Source organism: Osmerus mordax, chromosome 19, assembly GCF_038355195.1.
Source record: "Osmerus mordax isolate fOsmMor3 chromosome 19, fOsmMor3.pri, whole genome shotgun sequence".
NCBI lineage: Eukaryota > Metazoa > Chordata > Actinopteri > Osmeriformes > Osmeridae > Osmerus > Osmerus mordax.
The window spans coordinates 10,754,410-10,771,357 of NC_090068.1; the positions used below are offsets into that span (position 1 = coordinate 10,754,410).

At 46.6% G+C, this 16,948-nt stretch overlaps 4 protein-coding genes across 4 annotated transcripts; 1 reads left to right on the forward strand and 3 right to left on the reverse strand.

The window, feature by feature from the left end:
- Nucleotides 1-542: 542 nt before the first annotated feature.
- Nucleotides 543-4,402, reverse strand: grk1b (G protein-coupled receptor kinase 1 b). Its single transcript, XM_067257047.1, has 7 exons — nt 3,704-4,402; nt 2,936-3,063; nt 2,067-2,224; nt 1,708-1,791; nt 1,478-1,602; nt 1,137-1,338; nt 543-832 (listed from the first exon to the last, which is right to left on the reverse strand). Exons 1-7 carry the CDS (start codon nt 4,400-4,402, stop codon nt 543-545), a joined length of 1,686 nt encoding a protein of 561 aa, XP_067113148.1.
- Nucleotides 4,403-8,826: 4,424 nt separating this feature from the next.
- Nucleotides 8,827-10,812, reverse strand: LOC136963583 (uncharacterized). The gene is made up of 8 exons (XM_067257736.1): nt 10,562-10,812; nt 10,381-10,464; nt 10,119-10,193; nt 9,850-9,963; nt 9,475-9,567; nt 9,201-9,334; nt 8,893-9,087; nt 8,827-8,846 (listed from the first exon to the last, which is right to left on the reverse strand). The coding sequence occupies exons 1-8, from the start codon at nt 10,810-10,812 to the stop codon at nt 8,827-8,829; spliced, it is 966 nt and encodes a 321-aa protein (XP_067113837.1).
- Nucleotides 10,813-11,277: 465 nt separating this feature from the next.
- rangrf (RAN guanine nucleotide release factor) lies at nt 11,278-13,339 on the forward strand. The gene is made up of 5 exons (XM_067257441.1): nt 11,278-11,494; nt 11,728-11,844; nt 12,017-12,179; nt 12,296-12,390; nt 12,929-13,339. The coding sequence occupies exons 1-5, from the start codon at nt 11,403-11,405 to the stop codon at nt 13,044-13,046; spliced, it is 585 nt and encodes a 194-aa protein (XP_067113542.1). The 5' UTR covers nt 11,278-11,402; the 3' UTR covers nt 13,047-13,339.
- A 131-nt stretch (nt 13,340-13,470) lies between these two features.
- slc25a35 (solute carrier family 25 member 35) lies at nt 13,471-16,437 on the reverse strand. Its single transcript, XM_067257236.1, has 5 exons — nt 15,827-16,437; nt 15,636-15,701; nt 15,386-15,538; nt 14,842-14,976; nt 13,471-14,529 (listed from the first exon to the last, which is right to left on the reverse strand). Exons 1-5 carry the CDS (start codon nt 16,196-16,198, stop codon nt 14,359-14,361), a joined length of 897 nt encoding a protein of 298 aa, XP_067113337.1. The 5' UTR covers nt 16,199-16,437; the 3' UTR covers nt 13,471-14,358.
- Between the last annotated feature and the right edge of the window lie 511 nt (nt 16,438-16,948).

Sequence of the window (16,948 nt, forward strand, 5' to 3'; positions counted from 1 at the left end):
AGACAAATGTTAGCTCCATAGCTGTAGATAGGTGACAATAGCTCCATAGCAGTAGCTAATGTTAGCTTCATTCCTGCAAGTAGATGCCTTACAGTTGGGTTTCATACAAAGACATGTTGTGAAGTAAAACAGTATCCAGTATCTTTTATTGATTTTTTCTGACACATTACATAAACGACAAAATGTGATGATACAAACTAAATATTTCACACCATATGTACAGTATAGCCTACAGGCCTATAAATATATCTATAGAGTATACATTGTGTAATCATACATTACAATTCCATTTCTCATTACGTATGAAAACAGCTCATAGTTAATCTTAAGTGAAGAATGGGAAATCAGTGAACTCTGTATTTATTGCATGAATTATTTGGTGGGGGTCTGGTAGGGGCAGACAGTTACTTTTAAAAACTATTTAAAAATCCCTTTTTGCAATATTTTTTAATCTATGTTACACTCCATTTACGTACTTTACACAGTTATATTCACAATCGATACGGTATTCTTGACAGTCTGCAGCACCAAGCTAACCGGGCTCAGAGCAGGACGCACGCGCCCCCCTTGGACTCCACAGGGATAAAGTTAGGGTCCAGGTCGTTGGGCAGCTTGCCTTTCTCCGCCCAGACGTTGAGCTCCCCAAACACCCCCGTTTCGATCATCTCTTCCTGCCATGGGATGGGGACGTTACCGGACGCAAATTCGCCGTAGAACTCCGTGTCCTTGTTGTCGATGACGACGCCTTTGATGGTGCTGAAGGCTCCCACGTCGCTGATGTCTTTGGCGTAGACTGCCTTGGGGTCTGGGATGAACGGGGGCGTAATCATGCCTGGGAGGGACAGAGAGCCATATTACATTTACATTTAGTAATTTAGCAGACGCTCCAGGCAAGTAAGGTGAAGTAGGGCAAAGTGCCTTGCCCAAGGACACACCATCATTTGGCATGGCCAGGAATCGAACTAGAAACCTTCTGATTACTAGCCCGATTCCCTAACCGCTTAGCCACCTGACTCCCTCCGTTTTAGATACAACAGGACGACACCAAGAATATCATCAAAAAGTTCATAAACGATCTGGGAGTGAGTTTTTAGTTGGAGTTTATGTGTCTGTGTGAGTGTGCTGGAATCCCTAACCCGCTTCCAGGCGTCCCCAGTTGAGCTCTTTGAAGAATGAATGGTTCTTCAAGTCGGCACAATCGTTGTTCTTGAAGCCGAGGCGCTTGGCTGGATCCTTCTCCATCAGCCCTTCACACATGGCCATGCACTCCTTCCCAAAGTTATCTGGGTACGACACAGGGTCGTTCAGGATACGCCGAGTCACCTCTGTGTTCTCAACCTGAGTCAAACGAAACCATTCAAATGTCACTCATCAACGATAACTACCTGTTTTGGCCCTCTAACTACCTGTATTGTACCTGCTATTCCAGGTCAAGCAACAGTTTACACCTGCAAACTCCCAGAACAACGTAACTTACCTGCTCTCCTCTCAATCTGAAAGGGCCCTTGGCAGCCACCATCTCATATAGGGTGACCCCCAGCGTGAAGTAGTCCACGCTGTAGTCATAGTCCTTCTTCTGAAGCAACTCCGGAGCCATGAAACCTGAACGAGACCAAGACACGCATGAGACCCCCCGGCTGAGAGAACCTGCAGCGCTCCGCCGTGCAGAAGGTCAGTGAAGACTCGAGGGTTTCCCTCCTCTCGTACCTGGGGTGCCTGCGTAGCCGTTGGTGGTGTCCTTCCCTGGGGGCAGTTCCACGGCGAGACCCAGGTCTGACAGACGGACGTGACCTGGTGGGAGGGGGTGAGGGGGGAGGGGGGGGGGGGTCTAGGTTATACATCACAAGACACTGTGTGTGTGCATGGCTCTCACAGTCGGGATCAGGGTGCTCATTTGAATCTCCTTTCCTTCCAAGGTGTTTCACAAACCTCAACTTACCACATGCAACGTTTCAAAAAAATACTCAGTATGGACATAGGGATGATGGGGCTACGTATATCAGTCTAGACGTACGAAGCATGGGTCCTACGACTAGGCCCGTTCTGGGGGCCTCTCTCAGACGAACCTCCATCATCCAGGAGCACGTTCTCGGGCTTCAGGTCCCGGTAGACGATGCGATGCTGGTGCAGGTGCTCCAGCCCACAGATGATCTGCGCCGTGTAGAAACAGGCTCTGGGCTCGTTGAAACCTGGGTTCTTCTCATCCACGTTGTACATGTGGAACCTAGAGCCAAGTAACGGACAGGGAGTCAGACGGAGGGGAGGGAGAGACGGCTGGGTTGTTTGTCGAAAGCACAGACAGTTTATTGACTCGGAACATAAACACCACTCTAGGCAGCGACGCCTGCGGACACCTTCTTGCAGTTGGGACATTATTTATACCGTGGAGTGAGTTGAACCAATTTAACTCTTTCACACAGGGTGGGATTGTGAAGGAGCAGGTCAGGTGATGCCGTCACGCCGTGTGCAGCTCGGCGTCTGTGAGCTGGCTGGCGGGGGGAGCTGACTTAGGCTGATTACACAGATCAGCAGGAGCTCTCGATGTTCCCACACTGTCGACTAGAGATCATTACCCATGCAGAGCTGCACAGACGCCTACCTGTGTGTGTTTGTGTGTGGCAATGTGTGTTTGTGTGGCTGTGTGTGTGGCTGTGTGTGTGTGTTTTTGTGGCTGTGTGTGTGGCTATGTGTGTGTGTTTTTGTGGCTGTGTGTGTGTTTGTATGGCTGTGTGTGTGCTTGTGTTGTGTGTGTGTCTGTGACTGTGTTTGTGTGTGTCTCCTTGTGCCTGTGTGCTTGTGTTTGTATCAGAGTGACAAAGCATTTGACTACAGATCGAGAGGTTGCAGGTTCAATCCTCCTCCTGTGAGTCTCTTTGGATCAAAAACCACTGCTGAACGAAGGCGTTGCGATTGGGTGTCGTTCAGGAAGCTGCACCTGAGGTCTCCTCCGTTCATGATGGTCATAACGAGACACAGGTCCAGCTTGGTCTGGAAGGCGTACGCCAGCGACACGATGAAGCGGCTGTGCACCTTGGCCAGGATGCGTTTCTCCACAATCGCTCCCTGGAAGAGAGGGCGGCAAGAGAAGTCACTTAAATGGACATTTGAGTCATATCATGCAAAGCCATGTAGAAAGAGTGCATGTAGAAAGTATTGGAGAATACACTAGGACTCAGCATTAAGGGAGATGGCTCCCTGACATCCTAGCTCAAAAGGGACAGTGTTTGAATCTTATAATAAAAGCGTATGTTAAATGACTTCAGCTGTATTGATAACCAACAGCTGCATTATCCTCCGTTGCAATCCATCATGCAGTATTGCACCTTAAGGGACATTGTAACACACTGCAGTAATAGTGTATCCAGGACACAGTCAGCCCAGTTTTAGCAATAGGTTAATCTTCATTACCCTCTAATGCTTTGACAAACAGGGGTCTAGCGCTTGGTCACCCTCCCTGTGTTGGGCTCTGAGCTGCTTTGCAGGGTCTCTCCCAGATCCTCAAGCCTCTTTACTTTGAGCCATTCTGGCCCTGATAAGATGTGAACTTAATCTCTGCACTCACACAGCCTACATAATCTTGTCTCACATTTCTGCCTTTCCTCTTCCCTGCCAGTGTCCACTTGTGTTTTAATGTAATTACAGTACCGGGATGACGTCAGGGGTGAGGTAACATGTGTGTCCTAAAGTAGGCCAGAGCGGTTACCTCGTAGCCTTTTCGTTTCTTCAGCCTCTTCTTGTTGAGCTTTTTGTTGGCGTACATCTTGCCTGTGGCCCTCATCTGGCAGGCGTGCACCTCTCCGAACCCTCCCTTCCCCAGCACCCGGAAGTCCATGAACCACTCCTCGTCGACAGCCTGGCTCTCCAGCCACTTGAACTGCACGTAGCGCAGGAAGTACATGCTGCCCTTGAAGCCCGCGAGCGCCGCGCTCTCCAGATGCTTCAGAAGCTGCTGCTCGCTCTCCTTGAAGAGGTCTCCGCGGACGTTCTTGTGGTCCTCCTTGACGCGTGTGATGGCCTTCTCCTCCAGGAACTGACAGAAGGTCTTGGAGGCCGAGTCGTAGTACTTGTTGACAATCTTCTGGGCCTTCTGGACCCGGTCCTTCTCCTGGGCGATGTTGTATTCCTCCATGTCCTTCCACAGATCTCCCGGGTTCTTGTGGGCCGCCTCGCTCTCCAGATACTGCTGGAAGAGGCGCTTGCCAATGGGCTGGTTCACACACATGCTGTCGAAGACTGCGTCCACAGTGGTTGTCATGTGCTCGCACTTCTTGATGTGAGGGAGGTTGAGGCGCGCGCGCATCTTCTTGTCCCGCATGGTGGCGGCGGCGGCTCCGTCCACGCTGCCGCGCGCCGACACGTAGGCCGAGTTGGCCACCACCGTCTCCAGACCTCCGATGTCCATGGTTGGGCCTCCTCCTGGTGCACACACACATACACACACATACACACCCACACACATACATACACACATACACACACATATACATACATACATACATACACACAAACACACACACACACACACACATACCCATACACACATGCACATGCAAGCATACACACACACAAGAAAGAGCAGTCTCAATAACAGATCTATAACAAAGCAAGTCACCACCTATGCTCGTATCACATGTGGGGTATCATCTGTGATATTTTGTATTTTTATTTGTGGGTTTACCATTTACCAACCGAATGTGCACAGTACATCAGGTCATAGAAATTGAACACAATTTCTCAGATATAACCAAACCCATTAGGATCACTGGTGTCTGAAGCTCTCATAAAGACCTAATCCTTATCTCTGGACATGATACAAGTATTGAAAGTGATACCTTAGGATGCATGCTTCGCTGTCCTCAATCTCCCAAATCCAATTACCAAATGATGACACCTTAGGGCTTTGCTTTGCTGCTACTGACATACGATCCCAAACAGCAGACTACGTTTTAAACATCTAATTGAAGTCAGAGTTAAAGTGAACTTGTAATGAACAGTAATTAATACACAATCCATCTTGCAGTGTAAATCAGAAACATGCAGGATATAGAAGTTGGATGAAACTTGAAGTTCAAAGCAGAAAGAGGTGTAACACAGCACACAGAGCTCCAACCTACCTCAGTCTCCTTGTCCCAGGGAGAAAGACAGACGACCGAAGAAAGAGAACACAACGCTTTGTTAAAATCCAATACGGAGTCAGATGTCCTTATTGGCTGCTTCTTGGACTCCTCAGCATCCTCTCCATGTGGTATTTGTCGACTGTAGGATAAACGTATCAACTTATCATCTCTGATGTGTGTCTGAGGGAGACGTCCATGCAGGGCTGGTTCTGCTGGCTACTCTGCAGGGCAGGGGACGTGGTGTGTTGAAAAGGTGGGAGGATCAGGTCTGGAACTTACTCTGCATTTAAAATCCTACTTGATTGTTCATTAGCTCACAGGGATTATGCTTCTGTGGTATGAGGGAAAACGACCTGTCAGGGGCTATTAGTGTAAATCTGTTACTAGGATGATTACTGGCGAAGAGGTCTTTGGAAACTGAGACCAAACTCTTCTCTCTCTTTATTTCTCCCTCTCCCTCCCATCATTGACATGCATCGCATCATGCATTTACAACAATCAGTTCCCATTCTTGATCTAACAAAGCGGGTGCAGGGGCATCGTTATACTGACACTTGCAGGGTATAAGCAGTTCATCTGGCATAGCTAAAGGCTGAACAACATGAATAATGTGAGCCCGGCCACGTGCAAACATCTTTTAAACATGTTATTCTTATTATAGTTGTTTCATGGTGTCGTTGGGCTACATGTGTGTTTGGATGTGTGCTGTTTGAACCTACCTGTAGGCTTCAAGTGGCTGGTCCACTTACCTACATGAACAAAACTGGAATAGCAGCTTTGACTGGCAGTCATAGGAATGACGCGAGCAGATCAGAAGAACCAGCAGGATTATCTGGATGTCTGAGAACATGACACAGAAACAAGGATTGAGATCTTCACAAAACCAGGTCAGGGGGGTGGGGGGGAAAGGGGTAAGGGGGAGAGGGGGAAGTGATTGATTAACACATTTGATCTATGGAGTTAAATGATCAAGAGAGAGAGAGAGAGAGGAGAGAGAGAGAGGAGAGAGAGAGAGAGAGAGAGAGAGAGAGAGAGAGAGAGAGAGAGAGAGAGAGAGAGAGAGAGAGAGAGAGAGAAAGAGAGAACGAGAGAAAGAGAGAGAGAGACGGCAGGCATGGAGAGACAGACAGAGATTAAGAGAGAGAAATAGAGACAGGGATTTCACAGAGCAAGGGTGGAGGAAGTGAAACAGGAGAGTCTCCCATTACCGTGCTCTGGAAAATCTTGACATGCAATTTATCAGTACAGTAACAACTCTTACTTATGAACATATTTTAGTAACAAATATGTACATTACATAACACAGTTTGAATTTAAAAAGGCTCACATGGTATATACTGGGATGTTTGAAAGTGAAGTATGTGTATGTGCAAATGAAGATAGCAGAACACCAGTGTGTGTGTATGTGGAACAACAGCACACTGAACCACAGACACTGTAGCTCATAGACATGTCTCTCCCAGTGTGATTACCGTACCTGCTGGGCTTTGAGCTCCGTATCCTATTTAGATGGGTTGAAAACAGCTAACATGTGACCGGACCCTTAATCCAGCTCAGTGACCCACCAGCACCTTTCTAGCTCTCGGACCAAGAGGCCATGCAACCTCCACCTCCTAACCCTCTCTCCTCCACCCTCTCTCCTCCACCTTCTCCTCGCCAACCTCCTGGATAAACAGGCCAGGAAGCACCTCTCCTCCAGCATCCCTCTTTCCACCTCCCAGCAGACCTGGCTGCCTCCACCTCCAAACCCTCTCTCCTCCACCCTCTCTCTTCCAGTCTCTCTCCCCTGCCCTCTCTCCTCCACCCTCTCTCTTCCAGTCTCTCTCCCCTGCCCTCTCTCCTCCACCCTCTCTCTTCCAGTCTCTCTCCCCTGCCCTCTCTCCTCCACCCTCTCTCTTCCAGTCTCTCTCCCCTGCCCTCTCTCCTCCACCCTCTCTCTTCCAGTCTCTCTCCCCTGCCCTCTCTCCTCCACCCTCTCTCTTCCAGTCTCTCTCCCCTGCCCCTTTCTTCTCCACCCTCTCTCCTCCACCTGAAAACATGCCTGTAGCAGGAAGTGGTGGCCTTACAGAAGCTATGTGACGGAACCCTGTGAAAGCAATGCATTATGTTTATTAGCTGAGCTCTGAAGATAATTCACAGTCACTGTAAAATGAAGGGTAAAGATACATTCTACGTTTGTAATGTGATTTACTACTATGTACTCATGTAGCAGCTTCCATCCAAAGTGACAGACAATACAGGAGGGTACCCACTACCCACACCTCTCCAACTACAGAAGCATTTCTTTTACCTCTGGATTTACCCAGCTTGGGAAATATTTTAAGCGCTATGAAGACTTAAAAGACTAAAAGGTCTGACGTTTAGAGAAAGTGAAGTTATAATTTAATCAGAGAAAGCTTCTTACAGTAGATGAGCTTCTGGGTCACACAGATGGACACCCTGTCAGAAATGACCATCATCAGGTACAACTCTGAACCATGAGCACACAACCCTGCACAGTTGATGAGCCTGGTGATCTCAGGCAGCTCAATGCATCAAAGTCCCTCCAAGCTAATTAAACACTGTGTAGTGAAATAACACCGGAAGGCAGTTCGCTACAGGCTGGGGGAGGGGGGGGGTTTAATTTGTGATATCTTGATCTACAGTACTGTAGATACTGTACAGCAGAGTATGCTCTACCAATAAGCTACGCCCATAGCCATGTTTAATGTTGACCCTGCCTCTCAAACTCGTCTGCATCGTAGGGACTGTGGGGACACATGTGCAGGCTGTAACCACTGTGAGTGTATTTGACCTTCCACACTTTCCCAGCGCAGAAAGGAACTGCATCTGAAATGTGGCCCGGGTCTGGAAATTGCCCATAAAGAAGTGAAACCTGTTCTTCATTTTGTAGTTGGGAAAGTTTTATTTGGCATGGAGGCGTGTTCCATGACTGTACCCTGCAGGGCGCCCTCTAGTGGTGAGACATCAAAGCTGCGCGCAGTCAGGTCCCACTGTGTGGGGTGGGCCCTGGCGTCATGCCAGGTGGACATAAGCTTTGTGAGGGGGTCTAAAGAGTAATGGGGCCAGAGACACATGCTCTTGACCATTTTTGAGCATGATTACAGTAAACCTAAATTTCTATTTAATTTGGTGTTAATTGGTCATCAATATTCAAATTAAGAGTACACTGAGTGTTTCCTTGGCAACAACGTGGATCCAGACACAATTGTGACCCACTGGAACTACAACACACACAGTCCAGATACAGTTACGAGAACAACACTGTGGAGGTCTCCAGATGTTTATTGGTCAGTAGATGTTTTAGCGAGCTGTGGAGGTGTGCGGTGTGGAGGCCTCAGAGACACTGGTCCTGAGAGAGTGTACTCTGACATCAAGGATCGGAGTGAACCGCCTTCTCCTCCACATCTTAGGAAGAGAGCACAGGCACACAAGACGCTTGTAACCACTTGATGACTTGATCAATAGTAATACATGTCATATCAATATAATCTATTCGTTTGAACCTGAATATAATATATCATACCTGTTTGGTTGCTTGTCTGTACTGTACACTCCGCACCACTGGGGGAGCTGCAGCAGTCAATACAGGGGCACATGGCTGGGACTGTGTCATCAGTAGCATCGTCCTTGTCCCTCGCTTCCTCGTCTCTGGCCACGGACCTGAGGGCCAACAACACCCGCCTGTTCTCCCTGCGGTGTGCTTTCCTCAGCTTCTCAAAGCTGGGGCTGTTTGTGGGGGGGGGAGGCGAGGGGGACACAGGTGATGACAGACTGGAAGACAGGAGGGAGGGGGGTGGGGGCGACAAGGAGGTGGACAGGGGGTACGGAGAGGGAGGCGACAAAGAGGGAGGGGGCGACAGAGAGGAATATAAAAGGTAGGGAGAGCAAGGCAGGGGGGAGGGAGGGGGTGACAGGGAGCAGGTACGATAGGAGAGAAGGGAGGAAGGGGAGGAAAGGGGAGAGGTACCTGCAGAGGTATGTAAGCATGGACTATTTAAAACCACAAATAAAACAAGCTATATTGATGTATGAACGTATATTGAGGTTGGCTGAATATTCAGTTCATAGGTATTTGCTCACCACTGTAGTCTCTGCCACCTGGTGCTCCTTCATCTTGGACTTTGGTACGTTTCTGGCCTTCCTGTTTGGACTGATACCTCCTCCTGTCTCCTATCCTATCACAGGCTGGTGACTTGGGTGGATATGAACTGAAACTAAACATGTAATATGGAAGTTACATGTTTGGAATACGTCACAATGAATGGGTTTCATTTCCCCTTGGTGGACATTAACAAGGGCTGTCAGGGTTAGGGTTTCAGGGTCAGTGGTCAGGGTTAGAGTGTTTGGGTCTTACTTGCTCTCCTGCCTCGGTGGCGAGGCCACAGGCCCAGGGTCAGAGGTCAAGCTGGGACTGGTCTCTGCATCATCAGTGAGGGACAGTGACTGCCTAGAGGAGCAGGAAACAGGAAGTAAACACAGGAATTTACACCTCAGACGATGTACGCAAAAATACCAGAGGACCAAAGTACCAGAGGAAGTGAGACAGAGAGGAGAACCAGACTACTATAGATCACTACTATAATAGAAGCCTGCACATCAAACTAGGGTTGGGTATAGCTCAATGGTATAGCATTCAACTGCAGTTCAAGTCGCCGGTTCAAATCCCACTTGTGTGTGACTTTGCGCTTGTTTCATAAATGCATTATTTGAGCAGGAAAGGGTGCAGTACCATGCCACACCAGCAGGACAGCTGTCATCCACTTGAATCCAGGGGCTGTTCCCGCTGTAGGGCTGTTGAGTGGCCAGGATACTCATCTCATTCCAGCTCTGGCTCTTTCTCTTCCTGAGACAGTGTTTCATTAAAGAAGACACATTCACATTTTACATTCTTAAAGAGTAACTTGACACCAAAACCTAAGGCTGAAACTGGGGGAGTATACAGTTACACCCTGTAAATATAAATGCAACAATGTAACATATTATGGTCTGCCCTCATACCTCTTGCTGACACACAGACATGTCTGCTCCTCCCACGCGTTGGAAGCAGGCCAATCCAGCATGGTGAGGCTGCATCTGAGGAACCACAACAAGCAAGCTAGCAGGACACACGTGCAATTGTGTAGTCCATTTGGCCACCCCATTAAAGATGTTCTGGCTATGCCACTGCACGTGAGGGGACAGGGTCCTGATCTAGATGTGTTGACAGTGGCACTGTCACATCTTACTCTTTTGATACTCCTATCATGGTTGTGTTACTCACAGGTGAGATCCAGTTTTGGGAACGTTGAGCCAGGAATGACAGCTCGTGGCCAAAATGTTGGACTCATCCCATCGCTGTCTTTGTCTGCGGAACCAAGACCGAAACAAACAAGGGATTCAGTAAAAAAAAAAAAACATAACTAAGAAAAATCTAGTTGACATTATTTCAAGGTAAGTCTGACCTCAATTTCGTGCTATTAGAATCGGCGCGATCCTCCGCCGCGGCACAGCTTGCGCTGGTCTTCAGGATGCCTCTGGGCGGCTTGCCCGACCCCGGGCCAGCGCGGCCCTGCCGGGGGTCAAGAGGTCCTGGTGATCGCTGGTCATGCAGGGGGCACTCAGGACCGTGGATCGACGAGTCTATATCATAGGATTTAACTTTCTTCAGAATACTTTTCAGTGGTTTCGAGGATCCAGCTCCCGAGTCTGTCATGATGCATGATACCTGGAGACACAGAGTTCAGGGGCATCATTCAGAACTACATGGCTCGATTGTCAGTTTAATTATTAGTATTTAGCAGTAAAGGCGTCTGCTAAATTACAATATGATTACAGTAAGGGGGACATGGTGGCATACCTTCTTCCTCTGTGAGTGGAATTTCACTCGGCTGATCCTAGAAAGATAAAGCAAACTTGCCACAACAATTAATGACGTAATTATGCGAAACATGACGCGATAAAGAAAAAGTCGGAAGTCGGAAACACATGCCTTTTCGCCAGCTGAGTAGCCTACTCAGCATTATTCTAATCTAGTTAAAGCAAAAACTTGGGGACTTGATCATTTTTGTTCACCCAATGTTGCAGTTGCAATTATGTCCACTAGAGGTCAACACCTCTTGATCCTATGAGAAATCATCCTCATGTTGTCACTGTTTACTTCCGCCTCTAAGTAACATCCATAGATGAAGTACTCTGTAGTGTGTCCGACTTTCTCGTTGAGTTCTCAAGCTATGCTGCTTGCCGATATATTATAACCCTGACTGCAAAGTCGTTGACCAAATTGTATTCGTTTCTTTCCGTAGTATGCAAAATCATTCAAATAACGCGATAGAGTGTCACCCATTGTTTGGAGGCGCGTTGTCAGCTACTATCCCACGCGATGCCAAAGATATAAGGTAAGTGAATGACGGATTGCATCGTTCACGATATAACTGTAACTGCAAAGTTTACAGGTGACACTGTTGAGGAAAACAGCTATGTACATTTAGGTCAAATACTCTAGAGTCTAGACTAACGTACTTAGAAGTTTCTATGGATAAAAACGATGAATAACCTGAGATGTGAATGTACACATCACCTCCCCCCCCCCCCCCCCCCTTCCTCCAACATCCCTCCCTTCTCTGTGCAGTGAGCTGAGGGAGATCCCAGACAACCAGGAAGTGTTTGCCCACGAGCACACGGACCAGAGCATCATCGTGGAGCTGCTGGAGTTCCAGAGTCACGTGGAGAACGAGGATGCGGCTAGGTGAGCTAACCCTAACCCTGGGAGGTGTTGACTCCACAAACAACACCGACAACATAAAAATCAAATCAAAATGTATTTGTATAGCCCTTTTTACAAGCAATGTCACAGAGAGCTTCACATACGCCCATAGAACATCTTGTCACCTATGAAACATGGCCATCGGATCCTGTAGGTATCACTTTGAGGATGTAGCCGGCAGCAACAAGGCAGTAGGCCCAGGGACGTCAGAGGTGAAGACGGTCCAGGCCCTGCCCAAACCTGAGCTCTCCATGCAGGAGTGTGGCTCTGCCTGGCTGCTGACTGGAACCCAGGCCGTGTCCAAGTTCAACGAGGAGGTACCTATGTGTGTCTCAAACATCACTACGTTCTATTACAGCTACTGGCTTCGATAACCCTTCATCCAGGTGCTTTCTGATTGCTTGATACAGTCTTGTTTCATTTTTGTCTGCAGGCGAAAAATATTATAAGCATTCATCTTGGTCTGTTCCGGCTACCCCAGTTCTCCACAGATATCCTTGTCACCTTCAACAACCCCCTCACCATCAGGTATGCATGTGTTTCACCATATTTAAAACACACTCTTGCTTCGTTTTACTTAACAATGATTCAAAGTAGCCTCCAAACAGATAATTATGTAGGCTAACCCGGCTAAAAATGTTTTAATGTAAAAACGTCCGACCTCTTGATGGCCACAATGACTCTTGCTTAGAGACTTGTTGCTCTTGTGGTTAGTGGTAACTGATTTACATTTTTTGTACTCGCTGTGATATATTGTTTTATTATTGTTGCTTGTACACTTGCACTTATAGCGGTTCACGTTGTTTTAATTGTAACTTGTTTAACTACATGCTCTTATGGTTCTTCCCTTTGGCACTTACTTTGGTTGTTCACAATGTGTGCTTCGGTTTTGGCTACTCGCAATGTTTTTGTTATCAGTAACCTATGCACTTTGTAAAGCTCTCTCTTGGAAGTCGCTTTGGATAAAAGCATCTTCTAAATGAATACATGTAAATCTGCTGTCGAATGCTCTGCTGTTGAGCTACACCCTAAAATATCCTCCCTCCTCTCCTGTCTTCTGTTGCAGCCACAACAGCAGCAGTGCAGCAGGGGCCAGCAACCTGCCCACACATTCCTGGACTATACAAGACTTTGAGAGCTTGCTACAGTCTCTGAAACTACACAACCCAGGAGTGTTTGGGTAGAAGACAGGCTTGCATGATGACATTTCACTCAACAAAGCAAAACCCTGCCAAGCACGTTTCAAACTACAGGTTTGGCTCTCTGGTTGACTGAAGGTTTTTGATTAATACTATGAACTGACAACCTTGGAATGCTACTTCAGATAACATTATGTTTCTCTTGATGTTATACCAGTGTTCATCTTTGTCTTGGCTTCTGTCATGAACTGTAATGTAAAAAATGGGAACATTTCTTGAATGCAAATAGTTTTGACCATCTGATGTGCCGGTTCAATACAATTTCCTCTCAACTCGTACATTTCATTTGCATATTCCTTTTTGATTTGCGGAAAACTTAACTCATGCCATGGAGGCATAGACAAACATATTTTGAAGCACATTATTGTTACATTTACAAAACAATCACAAGGAACTCGTTTTTGTTCGGTTAGATTTTATTTTTAGCTCCCGTGAGGTTAGGTGGCATTGCATATATTCATTTGTAACAAAAATAACCATAATGTTATGTTACATTCATCTCAATACTTAATTTCCCAGGTGCAAAGTTGCATAAACAGTAACATGTTTCAGTAACGTTATTAATGATTGAGGTATTATCAGTCCTACCAATGATCTCTTAATAGAAACAGTAATTACTGCCAGTATTGTCACAAATAAGTATACCTATTTTATTTTTGACAATCCATGGCACTAACACAAAAACACAGTATTTTTGACAGTAAGGCAAGTGGCAAGAATGACCACAAACTTCTATAAACCTGTCTGTTACAGCTGCTGAAGTTATACCATTATGCGAAAATAACCCTACTTCACAATAAATCAATCCATGGCTACTACAATAACTAAATCAAACGTAAAATTAAGTGCGTAAATGTGGAGAGCTGTTTGGAATGTACAACAAACAACGATGTTCTCTAACAGTATATGATACAAGTCAAAATGGTTTGTGATAGAAATACAGATCTCAACCTGTCGGTTTCAAGATAATCCGTCTTGCCTCAGCTTAAATAGACCACGCAATATTGATTTGATTGATATTTCCCTATACCTCTTTCCTGTGTCTCACATCAGACCTGTTAAAACAGTCATGGGATTCAAGTGTTCAGTATCATTTTGGTACATACTTTGTTGCTGACAGCTGAATCGTTATTCAAATCGAGTGCCTGAAGAATGTCCTTCCCTCCCATATCTTCCTATTGCTCTTTCCCTTCCCTCCCTCAAGACTACATTCATTAAATTAGAGGATATTTAAACATGTCACTCGGGATTGTAATGAGTAACCATTTTTACAACTGACAGCCTCTCGTGTCCTGGGCTATCTGTGGTTCTGGTAGAGCTTACGGAGCTCGTTCCAGAGCAGCAGAGACAGGATGGTGTGTGGCCCCAGGCGGAAGTACGAGGCCCCCAGGCCTTTGTAGAGCCCCGTCGGACCCTCCTTCCTCAGCGTCTGAGAGAAGCAGTCTCCAAAGCCCCGATAAAGCTCTCCCTGAAAGACAGGTTATGTTTTGTCAGTCTGGAGAGGCACAGTTCAGGACTAACACGATGAGGACCCCCCTGGCCCGGCTGTGCTCACTTTCCATGCTTCTTTATCTGTGTTTCATAATAATGTGTTCATTTAGCAGACACTCTTTCCCAAAGCGACATACAGGAAGGATGTGAACCTGTGACCTCTTGATAGCATCACAGTCAAGTGCCATACCACTGAGCTATACTTTGCACTGTGTGGATCAGAGCAAGATGAGAGCTAAAGGAAAGAATCCTAATAAAGGAATATTCCGGGCCTCCTATAGACGCTCACCTTGCCCAGGTGGTCCACTGGCTGGTTGTAGAGTCGAGTACTGACCACGTCGAAGGGTGTCATGGCCAACACCACCACTACACTGCTGATCAGACCAGCGGTCAGAGCCACCAGCCAGCTGTCCTCTGGAAATATCTGAAAAAAAGAAAAGCACTGTGCTTAGAGGACATGTTGTGTTTTCCCATTGCTAACAGCAGGCATTGGTTTGACTAGCCAGTGGTTAGAATTAGCATAATAATTGTGGTGTTCCAACAAAGACCCTTTTAATTCAGCTTCACAGGACTCACAGTATACAAAGTTATGTCACCTCCATGTGACTGGGTGAGGAGGGGTGTCCTGTTTCTGCAGAGAGTACTCCCTTGTGTTGCAATCCTCCAAGCACTTTTCCCTTCTGCTTCTTCCTTCAGCTAACACCCTACAGCTTTTATTTTTACGTTTTATAAAAGGTGTCCCAATTAGCCAACGTAACAGATATGGTCACATTGGCCTGTTCACATTACCCTCCCCTTCTTGAGTTTCAACCAAAACAGCAGCACACACTAACCTGTAAATCTGTGACAAACTCCTTGGAGGTAGAGAATGTGGACAGTTGAGCCGCCGAGCCAACGCTGACCCGTGGTATCGCTGCACTAGAGCCCCTCCACAGTCCCAGAATGCCATGCTGCTTGTGGATGGCTGCCAGCGCTTGAATCATCCCCTGGGATAGCGTGACGAAAGAACAAGTATCTGATTTTAGTTTCGGTGGAAGATGACGCTTGTCAAAGAATGCCGTTATTATGTGGGACATCGTTCACCTGGTGTTTATGTTGATGTCCGACCGCTATAGATGAGGTGGACTGACTCTGAAGGTGAGTCTTTACCTTCAAAATGGAAGTAAAACAACAACAATAAGGGTTCAGTTACCGTTATTATTCAGCTCAGAGTAAAATATCAATAAAACAAAATCCTTCAAATGCAACTTGTCATTCAAATCGCTAATACTTACCAAATATATGGGACTCGCCATCACCGCGCCCGCCACGCCAGCCACGGCCCCCGCAACGGTGGTCTTGGCTGCGCTGACACGTCCGTCCGTGTGGCTGTACCCGGAGGTCTCGATGAGAGCATACGAGCCGAGTCTGACACCGTTCATGAAAAATTGGTATACTAGTCCAGGGACTAAGCCCTTTTGTAAACCAGCAAGTCCGTCTACTTTGCCGATAGTGTAAAAAGCGTGGAAGACATTGCGATAGTGGATTTGATATGACCCCCTGCTCTTCAATTCTCCTTGTAGCTGCATGCGGGTTTTCACCACCTCAAGAGGATTTGTAAATAGACAAGCCCCACAGGCCGCCACTCCCCCAAAAACAAAATCCATACTCAACGGGATTTGGTGGTTTTGAAATAATGAATGTGTCTCGTCGGTGAGAAATCCTCAGTCCAGTTTGTTCCCAACGTCCTGACAGATCATGGAGTCAGCGAAGATAAATTGCATCATACACTTGTACAGCGACGCATAGAAATTTAACAACGCCTGAAAAAATCATCTATACTTGTCAGTTTTAGCTTTTGTTATCAATAACAGTTTGCCCTTAAATGTCTCCTTGTAGTGGCCATTCATTCATCTGAGCGCAGACATATTACGTGTATGTATGAATAGAATGCATCCTTAGCTCGCCTTCCTGGCCAATGAAAAGAGGAGTTTTGGTCGTACCTCCGTTCTATCTCTCCTGATTGGACAGTCTGAACCACAAAGTAGCTGTCACTCACAAGGCTGTCAGACCATCTTCTAGTGATGTTCCATAGATCATATGATTGGCTTTATCTTAACCTCACGTTACAGTAGTTGAGCATGACCACCATAAAAGTGTCAGAAGATGAAAATGTGATTCAACCCAATATGAGTGAATAAGGGAAATGTGAAACCAATAGGATACTGTTTTAGTAGGGCTATCTTATTCATACAGAGCAGAACTGGGCGGTTTATTTAAACATGTTTCATTATCGCTTCAACTCGCATCGCCTTTTATGTCCGGTGGTGTAGTTAACAATAGGCATAGTTGCTTTGTCAGTAATAGGTTTCGAAATTAAAAGGGCGTTGAGTTCATTTGCGGAACATGACTCATGA